Genomic DNA, 17,794 nt, shown 5'->3' on the forward strand with positions numbered 1-17,794 from the left:
AAAAAAAAAACCCCAAGGGGCTGAGGCATATGGTTGGCACTGGGCCCCAGGGGCTTCTGTCCTTAGAACCCATGGCCTCCACTGCCTGCCTGCCCACACAAAGACCATGTGCAATGTGATCAGAAGCTGAGAGGACCAGGCCGGAGGGCTGTGGAGTTCAGAGGTGGAGGGACTTTTCAGGCTGGTGGGTAAGGGAGACTGCCTGGAGGAGGTGGCTTGGCATTGGTGGGACGTGCTTTGGAGGATGAGGGATGCAGCAGGGAGATGAGACTAAGGGAAAGGGTACCTCTGGGGGAGAGGGCAGAGTGTGCAGAGGGGCAGGTGAGGGGAAGACCAGGGTAGGGTTGGGGGTCTGAATAGTTGGACCCCACCATGTCCGTCCAAGGCCGTCAGTGGGTTTGAACAAGGGACTGGTGTGATCAAGGGCTGAATGACCCATCTTGTGTCCCCTTGGCTACCTTTTCTTCCCCATACCCCCTTGGGGCTTTTGTGAGAAGAGGGCTTGAAGTGATCAGGGTGGGAGGGATGTTACGGGAGCCCCAGGGGCACATGGATCGGGCTGTCTACTCCTGCCAGCACCCCGCATGAGAAGGCTGCTCTGAGGGCAGCCCCAGTCAAGTCCTCGGGATCTAGGTCCAGCTCTGACACTGTTTTGCCATGTAACCTCAGCTGACTCGCTGTCCTCTCTGGGCCTTAGTTTCCCCTCTTGTACCATGGGTCTGGGTGCTCTTTAACAGCCCCTCCTCCTCTAACATGCCAAGAGCCCACTGGTGGTCTAGTTTAAGAACCAGAAACTTGGACTTCGGTGAATCTGGGTCCAAATCCTGCCTCTGCCAAGCTCTGGCTATGGGATGATGGGAAAGTTGGTGTGTCTAAGTCTCCTGGATTTGTAAAATGGATCATTAACAGCCTGTTGTGAGGGATCCCGTACCACAATGCACATAGAGGACTGAGCGGGGTGCTGGACGAGACAGTCTCCATGATGGGAGTTGCATGCTCTTGTCCCAGGAGGAAGTTCGTTGGGGAACCAGAGTTAGCTCATGCATCTTGGGATGGTGGAAGGAGGGGGAGGTCTGAGGTTGGGCATCATCTCCTTGACTACACACCCAAAGCAGTTGTTTGGCCCAGCCCACCCACCTCCAGGGACGGGACCTTACTCACTCTCGGGGCCACCCGTTCCTTCTCTGAGCAGCTCCAATTTTTGCAAAGTTCTTCCTTACATGGAACTGAAAACTGCCTTGCAGTGCCCACAGAGCTGCCAGGACAGCCATGCAGAGATTCCAGAGAAGGGCCTGGGGCCCCCTGCGGCCCTTTCTGCCTTGGGCTGGCCAGCCCCCTTGGCTATGGTTTAGGAACTCTGTATCTCCTCTCCACGGGACCATTTTTGGAACATGTCACCTCCACCCTTCCTGTCCAGGAGATTCAGCTGCCCCTGGAGCCCACGCAAGGCTGCGAGAAGACTTGCAGCTACCCTCCTCCCCTACACCCATTCACAGACCCTTTAGCTCCAGGCCAAGGTGCCTTCACTGTCCCTTCACTGGGGACTCAGCCCAGCCTCTCCTCATTGCCCAGGCCTGGGGAAAGAAGTGGCCTGCCTGTGGGGAGGGTTTGTTCTGCCTCAGGGCTGAGTCATCACCTTTCTGTCCCCCAGAGTGACCACAAGGGGGGCCGTGGGGGAAGAGAAAAGGGCAGGAGTCAGCAGGCTCCCCTGGAGGAGGAGGTGCACAGGGAAATGGCTGAGGCAGCAGGGAAGGGAGGGTCCAGGGAGGCTGCTGGAAAGACTATGATTCTGGGGCTGGTACTGAGCTCTGAAGAGGGATAGGAGGGTCCCCAAAGATTCCACTGGGAATCGTTCAGATCTCCACCTTCCTGGGATGGAGAACATCCACTGACCCAGAACCAGCAGGCCTAGATGGGGAAGGGACCGGGACTTTGTCTCCATGCCCCCTTTGGTGGGGAGGATGGGAGGAAGGGAAGAAGTCGGGGGTGGGCCTGGGGCTTAGGCCCATTGCAGGGAATCAATGGGGTGATGTGCTTCAAGCATCTAGCCCAGCGCGGCACTCTCAGGAAGAACTCGCTGCCATTATGACAATTACTTCCACCCTTCTCAGGAAGCCTTGCCCATCCCCACCTCTTGATCTCTTACTCATAGTTCTTTGGAAGAGAGGCTGCCTCTGGGTAGATGCCCATGAGCCCTTTCCAGGGATGGCACAGGTGCCCTGGGAGGTTTACAGGCCCAGCAGGGGCAGGGGAGGGTTCCTGAGGCAGGCAGAAGGCAGCTTGGTCAGCTTCCAGGAATAGGAGCCTAGGATTCAGAGATCTGAGAATCCAGCCAAACCTCTTCCTCCTTGATCCCCTCCCTTTCAACAGTGCCCCCTGCCCAGCTGGGGGCAGGGAGGGGCTGACTCAGCCCAGCTGCAGAGGGACAGAGGAACAAGAAGTGGTGAGAAAAAACAGTCTTGGCCACAGAGGCTCCTAGAGATGGAAGTGGCCGGGAGAGGTTGAAGAATCCCCTCCTCGCCCTGTCGCTGTCTTTTGGGCTGGGAAGGCACCCACGGGCAGGATTTGGACCCTCAGAGGCTTGGGAAGTTCTTCTCCCCGTGTCCCATTTCAGACTCTCCCAAGCTATAACACAGAGGTTCTGATGTTCACCTGTAGTCCGCCCTCCCGAATCAGAGCCTGGAAGTTAGTTCCTTCTCATTTCTAATTGCAGTCTTTTCTCCCTAACTACCAGCTAGAAGTTCTTCCTGATGGTTAGTTGGAAGCTTTCTCTCTGTCTCTCTCTTTAAAAATGTGAACATTTTATTTTTGATTCAGGGGGTAGATGTACAGGTTTGTTGCATGGGTATGTCTCGTCATGCTGAGCTTTGGAATATGGATCCCATCGCCTGGTACTGAGCATAGCACCCATAGTTTTTCAACCCTTGCCTGCTTCCACCCTCCCCGCTCTAGTAGCCCCCAGTGTCTGTTGGTGCCATCTTTATGCCCATGCATACTCAATATTTAGCTCCCACTTTTAAGTGAGAACATGCGGTATGTAGGTTTTCTGTTCCTGTGTTAATTTGCTTAGGATAATGGCCTTCAGCTGCACCATGTTGCTGCAAAGGACATGACTGGAATCTTTTCTCTCAACCAGGACTTGCAGCCAAAGGCCAGCCTCCTCCCTAGCACCGGTCCACACTTCCTTTAAGTTTCTAGCTCGGGTGCCCAGGGAAGGAGCCCAGCTACAGGCACAGCCAAGCTGGTCCCATCCCCAAGGCCTGGCCGGAAAGAGTTGCTCTGCTGACCCAGGGCCTCAGTGTCCTCCACTGCCCCAGCCCAGCTTCCACTTTCCCCCTCAACTTGGTCTTCCAACAGCATTTCTCATGGGCAACCCGTAGCATGGTACTCCCCCTCAGCAGCTGACCCCTGGGCAAGAAACAGGGGCAGCCATTTCTCCTCCCCACATCCTAGGGCTTGCCTCCTCTGGCTGGGTGGTAACAGCATGGAGAGCCTAAGGAAGGAAATCCAGTCTTTCCAAAGGTCCTGGTCCTCTAGAATCTATCTAGTGGGCAGGGTCTCTTTCTCTCTCAAAAAGGTAAAGTCAAAGCTGGGTGTGATGGCTCACGCCTATAATCCCAGCACTTTGAGAGGCCAAGGCAGAAGGATTGCTTGAGCCCAGGAGTTTGAGCCTAGTGAGCTATGATCGTGCCACTGCACTCCGGCATGGGTGAAGGACCAAGACCCTGTCTCAAAAAAAAAAAGTCAGATGGCGACTCACCCGTGTCAAACTCTCAGGGTCTCTCACTGCCCGGCCAGGCATAGTAGCTCACGCCTGTAATCCCAGCACTTTGAGAGACTGAGGCAGGCAAACTGCTTGAGCTCAGGAGTTCAAAACCAGCCTAGGCTGCAACAAAGCCCCATCTCTACAAAAATTAGCCAGGTGTGGTGCCACATGCTTGTAGTCCCGGCTGCTTGGGAGACTGAGGTGGGAGGATTGCTTGAACCTCGGGGGTCGAGGCTGTAGTGAGCCAAGACTGCCCCACTGCATGCCAGCCTGGGGGACAGAGATCCTGTCTTGAAAAAAAAACAAAAAAAATCCCAAAAGGGAACCCACTCACCTTATCGTAGCCCTCAATACCTTCCTGCTTCTGGAACCTGCCCCCCACTTCCCTCAAGCCACGATGGCTGCCTTCCTATAACTCAAACTTGCCAGGATCGTTCCCATGTCAAGCGTACAGCATTTCCATGCACTGTTCCTGGAAAATTCTTCCTCTGATGGTCACATGGTGGGCTCTTTAGGGGCCTTTCCTGACTTATCTTACTTTATTTTCTTCATAGCACCACTTGAGAATTTCCTACATACATATTTATTTGCGTTTAATGCCTCTCTCAGCCACTAGTATGCAAACTCCATGGAGGGGCAGGGACTTTGTCCTGTTCAACTCTGAATCAACGGTGCCTGACACAAAGAGATGCTCAAGAAAGTATGTGGATGGGCTACTATCATTCAGCCTTAAAAAGGAAGGGAATTCTGACCTATGCTGCAACATGAATGAACCTTGAAGACATTATGCTGCGTGAAATAAGACAATCCCAATAGACACATGCTGTGTGAGTCCACTGAGGTGCAGTGCCTAGAGCAGTACAATTCACAGAGACAGCAGAATCCTGGTTGCCAGGGGCTGGAGGAGGGAAAGGGGAGTTGCTTTTTAATGGGAACGGAGTTTCAGTTTTGCAAGATGAAAAGAGCTCTGGAAATTGGTTGCATAACAAGGTAGAATGTAATTTACTTAATACTACCGAACCATACACTTAAAAATGGTTGAAATGGTAAATTTCATGTATGTTTTATCACAATTAAAAATACATATATATTTGGATGGGAGGCTGGGTGGGTGGATGGATGAGTAGATGGATGGACAGATGAACAGATGGATAAGATCTCAAGTTCCACCCTCCCTCCTGGCTCAGGAATTACCAGATTATCAGAGATATCAAGGCCCTCAGAGGTTGTCTTGTCCAAGGTCTTCAATACACAAATAGTGAAACTGAGGCTTGGAGAAGGGAAGGTCACACAAGAAGGCAGAGTCAAGGAGGAACATGCTCTCAGTGCCATGTTCATGAGACGACATGACCTCTCTCAGCCCAGAGCAAGTCTTGCCCTGCCTTCTCCCACTGGCCACCTTGGGACTGCCCACACCCCTGCTCTTGGGGGTCAGAAACAAGGTCCAGGAACTGCCTGCCAGCCCCTACTGCCATGTGCTCCCTTCCTCTTCTGCAGAAGCCCAAGTACCAGGTCCGCTGGAAGATCATCGAGAGCTATGAGGGCAACAGTTATACTTTCATCGACCCCACGCAGCTGCCTTACAACGAGAAGTGGGAGTTCCCCCGGAACAACCTGCAGTTTGGTGAGATGGCAGTTCAGCACCCCACACCTTCCTATCACGGGGCCTGTGGGGATTGCAGGGAGCCTGTGGGCCCTTGGACAGAGGCCCTTTGGTGCCCAGGGACCTAAGGGACCTGTGTGCGTGGCAGGTAAGACCCTCGGAGCTGGCGCCTTTGGGAAGGTGGTGGAGGCCACGGCCTTTGGTCTGGGCAAGGAGGATGCTGTCCTGAAGGTGGCTGTGAAGATGCTGAAGTGTGAGTGAGGGGAGGGGATGAAGGAAGGGATGGGGGGTGGTAGATGCTGGGGGTGGGCTGGCCCTGGTGTCACAAGAGGCATCGCACATATTTCAACCTGTTGAAGCCTGGGGGACAGAGCTCGGGGGTGAGGACTTGGGTTTTCTTGTGAGCTCCAGGCACCCTCTGAGTCCTGGCTCCAAGAAGGTCTAGGTCACCCTTTAGGTGTGAAGGGGCTTCTGACTGAGCTCCAAAAAGTCTGGGGGTGCAGAAAGGCCACCTATGGCCATGGCCTGGCCACAGTTTGGCTTCCTGTCACCTGAAGACCAGCTCAGTGACAGGCTCATCCCTCCTCTCTCTCTGTGCCATCTGTGTGTCTGCATTTTTCCTTCTCCTCCTTTTGGCTTCTGGCCACTCCGGGTCTTGGGGTACACCCTGCTTGCTCCCCTGGGTCTCTGCATTTGGTCCCCATGTATCTGTGTGGTACTCTGTGTCCTGCCCTCTCCCTGTCTGTGGAACCTGTGGTTCTTTCTCCCAGCCACGGCCCATGCTGATGAGAAGGAGGCCCTCATGTCCGAGCTGAAGATCATGAGCCACCTGGGCCAGCATGAGAACATCGTCAACCTTCTGGGAGCCTGCACCCATGGAGGTAAGGGCCTTGGAGTTCCTGGGGCCAAGGTCTTGGTGCCTCTGGGGGATCTGAGGGCCCCAGGGCTACCTTATTCCATCTTCCCCTTCTCAGGATCCTACTGCTCCAAGTGCCAGTGGGATCCCGGTCACAGCATCCCTTAAACTCCTGGGCCCATCTCCTGGACTAGTCACGAGCTGCACAGGCAGCTTGAGGCATAAAGAGAGACTCATAGGGAGCATCAGAGCCCTTGGAGAAGGAGATGAATGTGCAAGCTCCTAGGCCCTGCTTCCAGGGAGCTGGATCCTGTGGTTCTGGAGTGAAGCCCCCTGCCTACCTCTTATGAAACCTCCATTCAAGGATGCTTGGACACTCTCCCCAGGGCCCACAAAGGTGCCCCAGGCTTTGTTGGGACTCCAAGTGCCCCACATCCTCTTCACTGATAGTGGCTCTGACCTACACTGAGCCGCCATAGCTTTCCTTTGAAGAAGTAATTCTTGGGCTACATTTTTTTTAAGGTCGTCTTTTTTTTGTTTGTTTTGTTTTTTTTCTTGAGACGAAGCCTCACTCTGCCACCCAGGCTGGAGTGCAGTGGCACGATCTCGGCTGACTGCAACCTCTGCCTCCCAGGTTCAAGCGATTCTCCTGCCTCAGCCTCTTGAGTAGTTGGAACTACAGGCATGTGCCACCATGCCCGGCTAATTTTTTGTATTTTTGTAGAGATGGGGTTTCACCAGGTTAGCCAGGATGGTCTCGATCTCCTGACCTCGTGATCCACCCACCTTGGCTTCCCAAAGTGCTGAGATTACAGGCATGAGCCACCGTGCCCCACCAAATCCATCTGTTTTAAACAGGTGGAACTACTGAGGCACAAGGAAACTTGCTCACAGAGCGGAGGTTAGAACTCAGCTGTGCTGAGTCCTGGTCCAGTGGCCTCACTGCCCCCAGTCCCATGCTCCTGTTCACGCAGGGGAGCCCTCAGCACCTCCCTCACCCCACACCCTTGGCTGCTCTAGGCCCTGTACTGGTCATCACGGAGTACTGTTGCTATGGCGACCTGCTCAACTTTCTGCGAAGGAAGGCTGAGGCCATGCTGGGACCCAGCCTGAGCCCCGGCCAGGACCCCGAGGGAGGCGCCGACTATAAGAACATCCACCTCGAGAAGAAATATGTCCGCAGGTAGCCCCTGGCAAAGGACAAGAAAAAGGCCAGGTCTGGGAGGGCAGGACCTGAGTCTGTCTTCAAAGCCAGCTCAGGGTTGGATGGCTCATGATTGGGTGGCTATGCGGCCCTCACCTGCCACCTGTGTCACGGGAAGTAGCCACCACAGGTCTTATGGGCATCTCTGTTTCTCTACTCCTTTTCCCCTTCATTCGACAAATATTTGAACACCTACCGCGTTCTGGGAGTGTGGAGGGCAAAGACGGGCAGCTCATAGTCTGGTGGAGATATGTGTCAGTGAAATCACCACCCAGTGTGTGTAAAAGATCAAGATCTGTGCCTGGAGCCCTAGTAAGAGATGGGCAGATGTGGCTGGGCGCAGTGGCCCATGCCTGTAATCCAGCACTTTGGGAGGCTGAGGCGGGCGGATCACCTGAGGTTGGGAGTTTGAGACCAGCCTGACCAACATGGTGAAACCCCATCTCTATTAAATATACAAAATTAGCCGGGCGTGGTGATGCATGCCTGTAATCCCAGCTACTCGGGAGGCTGAGGCAGGAGAATCGCTTGAACCCAGGAGGCAGAGGTTGCTGTGAGCTGAGATCACACCATTGTACTCCAGCCTGGGCAACAAGAACGAAACTCCGTCTCAGAAAAAAAGAGAGATGGCTCTGTTGTCCTGTTGCTGTGATTCCTGGAAGCCATCCAGAATAGAGCCATCCAACAGAGCCACATGGGGAACCAAAGAGAGGAAGTGGGAGATTCATGTCACACATGAGTCAGGGGCAGAGGTGGAGCCTGGACTAGAATCCTGCTCTCTTGACTTCCAGTCCAGGAGTCACCCAAGCCACACTGCTGTCCTGGAGGTCTCTGTCTCAGGGGCTTGTGGGGTCACGACAGGATCAGAACAAGAAGGGTGTACACTGTGCCGTCATCCTAGATACTGTCAGCTGCCATGCCTGGGGAGGCAAAAGAGAAGGAGGCCATCTCTTAACCCAGGGTCCTAAAAATGGTGGCCTGGCAGCATCGCTTCCTCTTCTGATTCCCTGACACTTCTATGAGGGTGGCACACACTAGGCCTCTGAAGATCAGATCAAAATGAGCACCAAAGGAAAGTATTATTAGCTTTCATCTTCAAATACGCAGATGGGGAAAGTATTCCCAGAGTGGGTAATTTCGAGGGCAAATGGCCTGTAAACCAATTCTGCCAAAAGGATCCCAGGCTGTTAACAGAAGCATAGTTTCTACAACAAGGGAGCAGAAGATTTTGCCATGGTCAGATCACAAAACATTGGCTTCTCCTCCTGGGAACACTAGAATATGGACATTGTCAAGGTACACATCTCTAGCGCAGAAGGGACAGGAGGGAGCGATAAATCCTATCTGGTTGGAATGTTAGGAGCAGTAGTGCTTCAATCTACACCTAGTGCTTCTCAAATTTTCTACCCCAAGTGTGCTCTCGTAGGCATCTCTTGAGGACTGTTGGAAGTGCACCACCTCAGGCCCACCCACCCAGGCCTGCTGATTCAAAATCTGCATTGCAGAGATTCCCAGGGTGATTTATCTGCACATGAATTGGAGCTTAAGCAGCACTGCTCTAGACCAGTGGGCCTCAGCTTAGGCTGCACTTTGTGATCACCTGGGGAGATTTAATCTGTGAATGACTGTTTTGTCCCTAGAGTTTCTGAAGTATTAGTAATTAGCCTGATCCTAAAAGCTCCCGAAGTGATTTTAATGTGAAACCAGGGGTGAGAGGCACTGTCTAGAGAAGAGAGGACTCAAGGGGCCCTAGAATATGCCCCAATTCTAGTAGGGCTGTTATGGGGAAGAGGACTCCAACTTCTCTGTGGCCCTTGAGGGTAGAGCAGGGGCTAGGAGGAAAATCTCAGGGGCAGATTGGCATTAGGAACAGTGAAGAACTTTCTCACAGACAGATTCTTACAACCCAGAATGGGTTGTAAGCTCCCTCACTGGGGACAGCCAAGCAGAGACCAATGCTCACTCAGATGGAGTGTGGCAGGAGGGTTTCTTATCAGAAAGGGAGGTTCCAGTTGACCATGGGGTGGTGGGCGGTCAAGGTCTGAGCTGAGCAGTGCAGTGATGGGGACTGACCTCTGCCCCCCAATCCTCTCTCCTACGTAGGGACAGTGGATTCTCCAGCCAGGGTGTGGACACCTATGTGGAGATGAGGCCTGTCTCCACTTCTTCAAATGATTCCTTCTCTGAGCAAGGTGAGGAGGTCCCAGGGCTAGGCCCCATTTGCTTGATAACAAGGGAAAAGGAGAAGGGGCTGCTGGGGTGAGGGGTGGGGAGTGTGGCAGGGCTGCCCTGACGCCTCTTCCCAACCTAGACCTGGACAAGGAGGATGGACGGCCCCTGGAGCTCCGGGACCTGCTTCACTTCTCCAGCCAAGTAGCCCAGGGCATGGCCTTCCTCGCTTCCAAGAATGTGAGTAGGAACCTGGCCCTGGCTTGTAGCCACCCAGGTCTGTGTTCCGGGGAGGCTGGATGAGTGACGATGGGGAGGAGGAAACGGGACCCTGTGAGGGGGGTAGGGGAGGAGACAGAGTAGGAGAGTCATTTGGGCAGCTGCAAGAATGAGTGGGAGAAAGCTGTGCCCAGGGTTGGAGCTCCGGGGCTGGGCACCTGTGTCCCCAGTGTGAAGATGAGGAGGGATACCAGGCTTTCTTCATTCGTTTTTACATAGTGTATAAGAGACAACAGTTGTCTCTGCTCATGAAGTGCACATGGTCTGGTGGGGATGATAATGGAAGCTTCCTCACAGAATTTTGGGGATATTAGATAATGTATAAAGTACGCTTAGCCTAGGAAGAAGTGCCAGGGAATGGGAGCTCTTGCCATCTTCCTTAGAACAGATTCCGGAGTCAGTGGTTTGATTGCTGGCTCTGCCACCTGCTCTGTGACTTTAAGCAACTATTTAAATTCTGTGCCTCAGTTTCTACACCTATAAAAATGGGTGTAACAATTGTTTGAAAAGAAAAAGGGTTCAATGTATACAGAGTTTAGGGAAGGGCCTGGCAGATAGCAGCTGCTATGATCAGAAGTAATGGTAGGGTTTGGAGACTGCTCTCTGCATGGAAGCCCTTCGCTTCTGGGGCCTGAGCAGACCACTCAGAGGACAAAGGGTGAGAAGCGCCATGGCTGCTCAGGGTAATGGGGGTTTCTAAGCATTAAATGATCAGATCACGCTACACGTTCTCAGATCCTGGGCCCTGGTAGAAGGTATAGACAAGGGTTTGTGGTAAAGGACCAAAACTGTTGTTCACTCCAGCAGGGACCCCAAAGCCATCTGGGGCCCTCCCTGCCATCCTCCTCACCTCAGGCTCAGGTAGGAGAGGGCCCAAGACTAACCCTGCGGTGCTTTCCCTCAGTGCATCCACCGGGATGTGGCAGCGCGTAACGTCCTGTTGACCAATGGTCATGTGGCCAAGATTGGGGACTTCGGGCTGGCTAGGGACATCATGAATGACTCCAACTATATTGTCAAGGGCAATGTAAGTGCTGGGAGGGCTTGGGCCAGGCTGGGGAGAGGGTGAAGAGTCAGGGCCCAAAATAACTGCGGACTGTCATCGCAGGCCCGCCTGCCTGTGAAGTGGATGGCCCCAGAGAGCATCTTTGACTGTGTCTACACGGTTCAGAGCGACGTCTGGTCCTATGGCATCCTCCTCTGGGAGATCTTCTCACTTGGTGAGCCACTGGGCCCACTCCAGGCACAGCCTGGGGCTGGCTCCTCTGGTTGCCCCACTGCTGGACAAAGCTGTTTGGTGCCCAGGACACAGTGAGGGTTGGTGAGAGTGCAGGAATGGGCAAGGGCTCTGGAAACCCAGCATCGTGGCTCCTGCGGGGCTAGGCAGACCCTCTGCCCCTGACAGGTGCTCCTTTCTGGCTCTTCCCTCGTTTGTCTCTGCTCAGTTGCTGCTACCTGTTACCTTCCTTTGTCGCTGTTTCCCTCCTTTGTCTGAAATCTACGGCCCCTTGAAGATGTAGCTCTCTACTACTAGGCTCTAGTAGAAAGAACTGCCATTTCCTGAGGACTAGGCACAAGGATTTGTACTCAGTTCTTAAATACCCTGCTCCTACACCCTCATAACCACCTGACTGTCCCTTTAACGATACACAACTGAAGCTTTGGTCTGATTCCAAAGCCTGCACAAGAATGTTTGGTGTGATAAGGCCTGGATGGAGGCTCACACCTTCCTAAAGCCTAAGCCTGCCACACAGTGGCTGGCACACAGGAAGCACTGGATAAGAGTAGCTGCTGTTGCAGTGTTGTCAAGTGGGACCCTTTAAACCCAGTCTAAGGTGTGTGTGGGTGTGCGGGAACGGGGAGAAGACAAAGGGCATGGCCTCTTACCTGATCTTGGCCTTTGCAGGGCTGAATCCTTACCCTGGCATCCTGGTGAACAGCAAGTTCTATAAACTGGTGAAGGATGGATACCAAATGGCCCAGCCTGCATTTGCCCCGAAGAATATGTAAGCGAAGGGATCCCAGGGAGGGAAAAGGACACCCCAGGCTTTCACTGGAAAGGGATGGAAGGCTGTGTGGCCCTGATCTTTCCCTGTCCAAAATGTTCCAGGGTCAGACTTTCTCTCTCCCACAGTGGACACAAGCAGCCCCTTTTGAATTCAAGGTATGGGGGATGTTCTTAGAGAAGCAGCTGTTCACTAGGGCTAGTCCTAACCGACCACTTTTTGTTTTTTTTTGTTTTTTTTTGAGACAGCATCTTGCTCTGTAGCCCAGGCTGGAGTGCAGTGGTGTGTGCGATCATAGCTCACTGCAGCCTCAATCTTCAGGGCTCAAGCAATCCTTGGCCTCAGCCTCCCAAACAGCTGGGACTACAGGTGTGTGTCACCAAGCCCAGCTATTTTTAAAAAAATTTTTAGTAGAGATGGGATCTCACTATGTTGTCCAGGCTGGTCTGGAACTCCTGGCCTTATGCAATCCTCCTGCATCAACCTCCTGAAGTGTTGGGATTACAGGCATGAGCCACTGCACCTGTCCCTAAATTTAGACTTTTAAGAGACTGTTACTACAGTGACCCTGAGGATACCAAAATGGCCTCATCTGTCAAAATGAGGGTGATGAGAGTACTCTTCTGCAAGGGTTACTGTGAAGATTAAATGGTAAAGCATGCCAAGGACTTGGCACAGGTTTTATACTAAACTTACTTTGACTGGGTTTGGGGACCTCTGCTGGGTAGGTCTCTCTAGGGGTGTGTGTTAATGGCCCCTGGACCCTAGGGAGCTGCACATGGGCATCCTCTGTTCTATCTCCAGATATAGCATCATGCAGGCCTGCTGGGCCTTGGAGCCCACCCACAGACCCACCTTCCAGCAGATCTGCTCCTTCCTTCAGGAGCAGGCCCAAGAGGACAGGAGAGAGCGGGTGAGTGGGGTGAGGCTTGGGGTGGGTGGCCGGTAAAGCAGGTTGGGCTGGGCCTGATGGATCTGGACTGACAGTTTCTGGTCTCTCCCACCCTCAGGACTATACCAATCTGCCGAGCAGTACCAGAAGAGGTGGCAGTGGCAGGGGCAGCGGCAGCAGCAGCAGTGAGCTGGAGGAGGAGAGCTCTAGTGAGCACCTGACCTGCTGCGAGCAAGGGGATATCGCCCAGCCCTTGCTGCAGCCCAACAACTATCAGTTCTGCTGAGGAGTTGACAACAGGGAGTACCACTCTCCCCGCCTCCAAACTTCAACTCCTCCATGGATGGGACGACATGGGGAGAACAAACAAACTCTGCCTTCGGTCATTTCACTCAACAGCTCGGCCCAGCTCTGAAACTTGGGAAGGTGAGGGATTCAGGGGAGGTCAGAGGATCCCACTTCCTGAGCGTGGGCCATCACTGCCAGTCAGGGGCTGGGGGCTGAGCCCTCACCCCCCCTCCCCTACTGTTCTCATGGTGTTGGCCTTGTGTTTGCTATGCCAACTGGTAGAACCTTCTTTCCTAATCCCCTTGTCTTCATGGAAATGGACTGACTGTATGCCTATGAAGTCCCCAGGAGCTACACTGATACTGAGAAAACTAGGCTCCTTGGGGCTAGACAGACTGGCAGAGAGTGAGATCTCCCTCTCCAAGAGGAGCAGCAGATGCTCACAGACCACACTCAGCTCAGGCCCCTTGGAGTAGGATGGTTCCTCTAAGAATCTCACACGACCTCTCAGTCTCTGCCCTATAAGCCTTCTTCACTCCACAGCCTCACCCCTCCCACCCCCATACTGGTACTGCTGTAATGAGCCAAGTGGCAGCTAAAAGTTGGGGGTGTTCTGCCCAGTCCCCTGTCATTCTGGGCTAGAAGGCAGGGGACCTTGGCATGTGGCTGGCCACACCAAGCAGGAAGCACAAACTCCCCCAAGCTGACTCATCCTAACTAACAGTCACGCTGCGGGATGTCTCTGTCCACATTAAACTAACAGCATTAATGCAGTCAGCCTCTGGTTCTCTGTGCCACGTGAGTACCTGCAAATTCCCTGGAACTTCCTTTCCTTCCCTCCTTCACATGAAGTGACAAGCTCACAGTCATGGAGCTTGACCACACTGTGCCCCATACGATGTGCATGGAATTGACTCCTGCTACACCAAAACCAGATAATTTAATAAACTTTATTCTTGCTGGGGGAAGAGGGAGGGGAAAAAAAGCCACCTACTCCACTCAATAAATTAACACATGGCCAATTCCCAGGCCCTAAACAAACCTTGGGCACTTGAGCCAGTCCTGCTGTTTCCTTATGGCCCAGTCTGCTTCCCCTTCACAGAAGGGAGTTTTTCCTACTGCTGCTAGGTTATGTCATGACCAGGGACCACATCCCCTCTGTGGAGATGGTCCGAGGCCCAGAGAGGATATTGGCTGCAGCAGCAGTGGCCAGGGAAAGGAGGAAGGGGATGCTCTTCCTCAAAGCTTGGGGTGGAGAGGACAGTGCTGGAAGAGAGCTGTGGCTGACTGTTCCTCCCTCCTCAGCTTCCCCCAAATGTGGGTACAGGAAGAGCAAGAGAGAAATGCATCCCTCCTTCAGGGAGAATCAAGAGCTCAAAGGGACCCCTAGAGTTAATGAGGCCACCCAGGCCCCTAGTCAAAGGCAACAGGCTAAGCAATTCATGAGACTGAGGGGGCTGAAACCAGGACTCCTCAGGGGTGGGATGGACCTCAGCAGCCTTCCCACCTAGTGCTAGGGCTCACGCCTTGGCCCACCCAGGACCTCCACCCTGACCCACAGCAAGCCCCACGGAACCCACCAGCCTTTCCCTCAGCCTCCCCTCCCTCCATTAAACATACCGTGTCCCCCAAGTGCTCTCTCGGGGCCAGAAGAGGTTTCCTGGCACCACTCCTGACCCCTGGAGGGTTGAGAACCGAGGACCCTGGGTCCCACCATGCTCAGGGAATGGAAGCTCTTTGGTCAGTCCCAGCAGTCAGAGGCCCTCCCCACAGGAGACCACTTCTGCAGGTCGCCTGGATAGCTCTGCCTCAGGCAAGGGCCTTACTATGGCTTGAGAGATGGTATAGTCCCTGTACAACAGCCTGGCTTATTCTGCCACTGTGGCCACCTCCTCTTCCTCACCCTCCTCCTCTGTCTCGGTCTTGATCTGAGCAACCCCAAGGCGGTAGAGGGTGTCACGAATAACCACCTCACCAGGCTGGCAGCTCTGTACAATGTCATGGATCTGACGATTGACAATTTCGCGGCTGGTGAGGAAGTCCATGAGGCGGTTATAGAGGTAATAGTGAGTGGCATTGTCGAAGGCAATGGGCCGCTGGCGGACACTGTTTGGTTTGCTGTCCACGATGGAGGCCAGGATGGTTGCGTAGGGTGCCAATTCAGGGCACAGGGCCAAAGAGTGGTGTCCAGCACTGGGGTCACCAGGATTGGGCTGTATGCCTGCATGGACGATGCGCCGTGTGGCAGTCTTGGTGATTGGGTGCTGGATAGAGTGCTCAGTTTCTGTCATGTCCACAGTATAATGCTGGTCCAAGAGCTCTGGGCAGGACACACTCTAGAAGAGAAATGAGAATGCATTTTGACAAGAAGGAATGATTAAGGTGGAACCCATCTGGTGATGAGAACACTCTAGGCTCAGCCAGCCCTGTTTGAATCCTAACATCACCATGTACCGTGTCTCCTAGGCCAACCCCTGCCCCTCAGGGCCTCCACTTCCTCACGTGAGAACAGGGACAGTAACAGTGGCCACCTTCCAGAACAGATGTTGGATTACTTACGCTATTATTGCCCCCGGTCCATTCAGGCCAGTGGCTGCAGTGAAGCAGAAAGATCAGGCTCTGACTGAGGTTAAGACACTTTTCTGGAGTTCCCAGCATGCTCATGGAGCCAGTGAGCCCCAGGGAGTAATGTCAATAATGACTCCTCCAAGGCAAAGCCACAGGCCTTCACTTCCTATAATGCATCCTGGCTGGGGCACTCAACCTTTGTTATTCTTCCCTTCTTCCTAATTATCAGTTCTGACATCTATTTCAGCAAAGGACAAAGGCTGGCCTGCTGGCCTTGAACGGTGCATGACCGGTGAGAAATACTGTCTGGTACAATATACCAAGACACAGAGACAAGGGCTCTGCCACTAATCTGCTGTGTGACCCGGAAAAGTCAATTTCCCCCTCTGGGCCTTAGCTTCCCCTTTTAATAAAAGGAGAGGGTTGGATAAGATGAGTGTTTTCTAAACCAGTGTATCTTCAGATCACAACAGGCATGCCATACAGTATAGCCATGGTCAACTAAATGTAAGACATGGAGAATTAAACTAATCCAGGGCTGGCTGGGGCCTTTAATATGTCAGTGTGCACAGTGACTCTCAAAGGTGGCAACTTTCTAGGTTTCTCTGGAAGGCAAACTCTTTTAACACAAGGTTTGGGATATCCTGGGCACACTAAGTGATATGCTGTGGCCTCAGAGGGCTTGGTCAGTAAAAACTTACAGAGTAGACTGGGCACAGTGGCTCACGCCTGTAATCCCAGCACTTTGAGAGGCTGAGGCACGTGGATTGCTTGAGCCCAGGAGTTTGAGAACAGCCTGGGCAAAATGGCAAAACCCCATTTCTACTAAAACACAAAAATTAGCCAGGTGTGGTGGTGTGCGCCTGTAATCCCAGCTCCTCGGGAGGCTGAGGCACGAGAACTGCTTGAACCTGGGAGGCAGAGGTTGCAGTGAGCGAGATAACGCCACTGCACTCCAGCCTGGGCGACAGACATGGTAGGCTTGAGAAGACATGGCAGTTCCTCAGGAGGTGACTCACCACAGGTGGCTCCGTGGGGCTAGAGAAACAGCCCTGGTTCCTCCCCCACATCTGGTTGGTCAGCTCTGGGTAGCAGAGGTCAGCACACAGGGCCACTGATGTGGCCATATCTACCACATAGACAGGCGGCCAGTGGCGGGAAGAGGCAAGCAGGTCCACATGGTCACGGGCACTCTCACCTCGCACAAGATACTTGGAGCCGCAGACCACCTGGGAGATGAAGGGCGGGGGGTGCGGGGTTAATTAGGAAGCCAGTCTCCAGAGAGTGTATAGTTCTCACTTGCTTCTTCCCAGGAAGATGGGCAATCAGCTTCATGGCCGAAGCCATGGCCATCCTGCCAGAGCCCATGGCATTCTGCTCCCTTCCTGCTTCTGTCCTTAAATGAAGTCACCAGCTCATCCTTGCCCTTCTGAGAGACAGCTGGGAGCATCCTGTCCTCAACTTAGGCTGAAAGGCACCTCAGAACATCTTTCAAAACCCCACTCTCTCCACATCATCTACCAGTTCACTATGCTAGCTACACAGCAGCAGCAGCAGCAGCTGAGAGCTGGTTAAGAATGGAGATGCCTGGGCCCGAGGTCAAACCTAAGAAACTAAGGTCTCTGGAGTAGGGTCTAAGCATCTGTATTTTGAGCAAGCTCCCCACCAGACCCCAGTGGGCTTGTTGCCCAGATGGGAACCCACAATGTAGTCTAGTAAACACCTCCACTGACGGGGCCCCCCAAGCACCATTCTACAACTCTGGGTACACCCACTTGGCTGTCACCTCCAAGTGATGCCACTCCCATCACAGCCCCCAAGATCTACAGCTCTCCCCAAGATCTACAGCTGCTTCTCATGAGATGATCCTCCGTCGCATGAACACAATCCCCTGAGCAGGCTCTGATCTGCCCAGAGTAGAAGCATTAAGCATCTCCTTCAGACACAGCTTCTGTTAAAGTAGTTGGGAACTGGATTCTCTTTTTACAGCTAGATCCCCCTGCTGACTCATGTGCTTCAGTGAAGGCTCTGATAAGCCACCTCTCTCCCATTCAGTACCTGTTGGGGGGGGTTTCCATCCCAATATCTCCCTGGGCCCACTCTGTCATCTAGTACATAACCTGTCCTGGAGCTAACCCAGTGCCACCTTGTCCACACCCTTCC

At 53.4% G+C, this 17,794-nt stretch overlaps 2 protein-coding genes across 4 annotated transcripts in view; one reads left to right on the top strand and one right to left on the bottom strand.

The window, feature by feature from the left end:
- Positions 1-13,836, top strand: part of CSF1R (colony stimulating factor 1 receptor) — a 39,865-nt gene extending 26,029 nt beyond the window's left edge. Inside the window, exons 13-23 of the mRNA XM_055285664.2 lie at positions 5,264-5,390; positions 5,518-5,622; positions 6,140-6,250; positions 7,246-7,408; positions 9,533-9,621; positions 9,741-9,838; positions 10,782-10,904; positions 10,986-11,097; positions 11,784-11,883; positions 12,688-12,796; positions 12,894-13,836. Coding sequence (XP_055141639.1) covers positions 5,264-5,390; positions 5,518-5,622; positions 6,140-6,250; positions 7,246-7,408; positions 9,533-9,621; positions 9,741-9,838; positions 10,782-10,904; positions 10,986-11,097; positions 11,784-11,883; positions 12,688-12,796; positions 12,894-13,061 — 1,305 coding nt within the window. The 3' untranslated portion in view covers positions 13,062-13,836. The remainder of the gene's footprint in view (positions 1-5,263; positions 5,391-5,517; positions 5,623-6,139; positions 6,251-7,245; positions 7,409-9,532; positions 9,622-9,740; positions 9,839-10,781; positions 10,905-10,985; positions 11,098-11,783; positions 11,884-12,687; positions 12,797-12,893) is intronic.
- Positions 13,837-13,994: 158 nt separating this feature from the next.
- The window catches only part of HMGXB3 (HMG-box containing 3), a 52,574-nt gene continuing 48,774 nt past the window's right edge, over positions 13,995-17,794 (bottom strand). For all 3 annotated transcript variants that reach the window (XM_055285654.2, XM_055285656.2, XM_055285655.2), the window contains 2 exons: positions 16,651-16,860; positions 13,995-15,399 (listed from right to left, as the gene is read on the bottom strand). In XM_055285654.2, coding sequence (XP_055141629.1) covers positions 14,932-15,399; positions 16,651-16,860 — 678 coding nt within the window. In that variant the 3' untranslated portion in view covers positions 13,995-14,931. The remainder of the gene's footprint in view (positions 15,400-16,650; positions 16,861-17,794) is intronic.

The sequence above is a fragment of the Symphalangus syndactylus genome, chromosome 7 (assembly GCF_028878055.3).
Source record: "Symphalangus syndactylus isolate Jambi chromosome 7, NHGRI_mSymSyn1-v2.1_pri, whole genome shotgun sequence".
NCBI lineage: Eukaryota > Metazoa > Chordata > Mammalia > Primates > Hylobatidae > Symphalangus > Symphalangus syndactylus.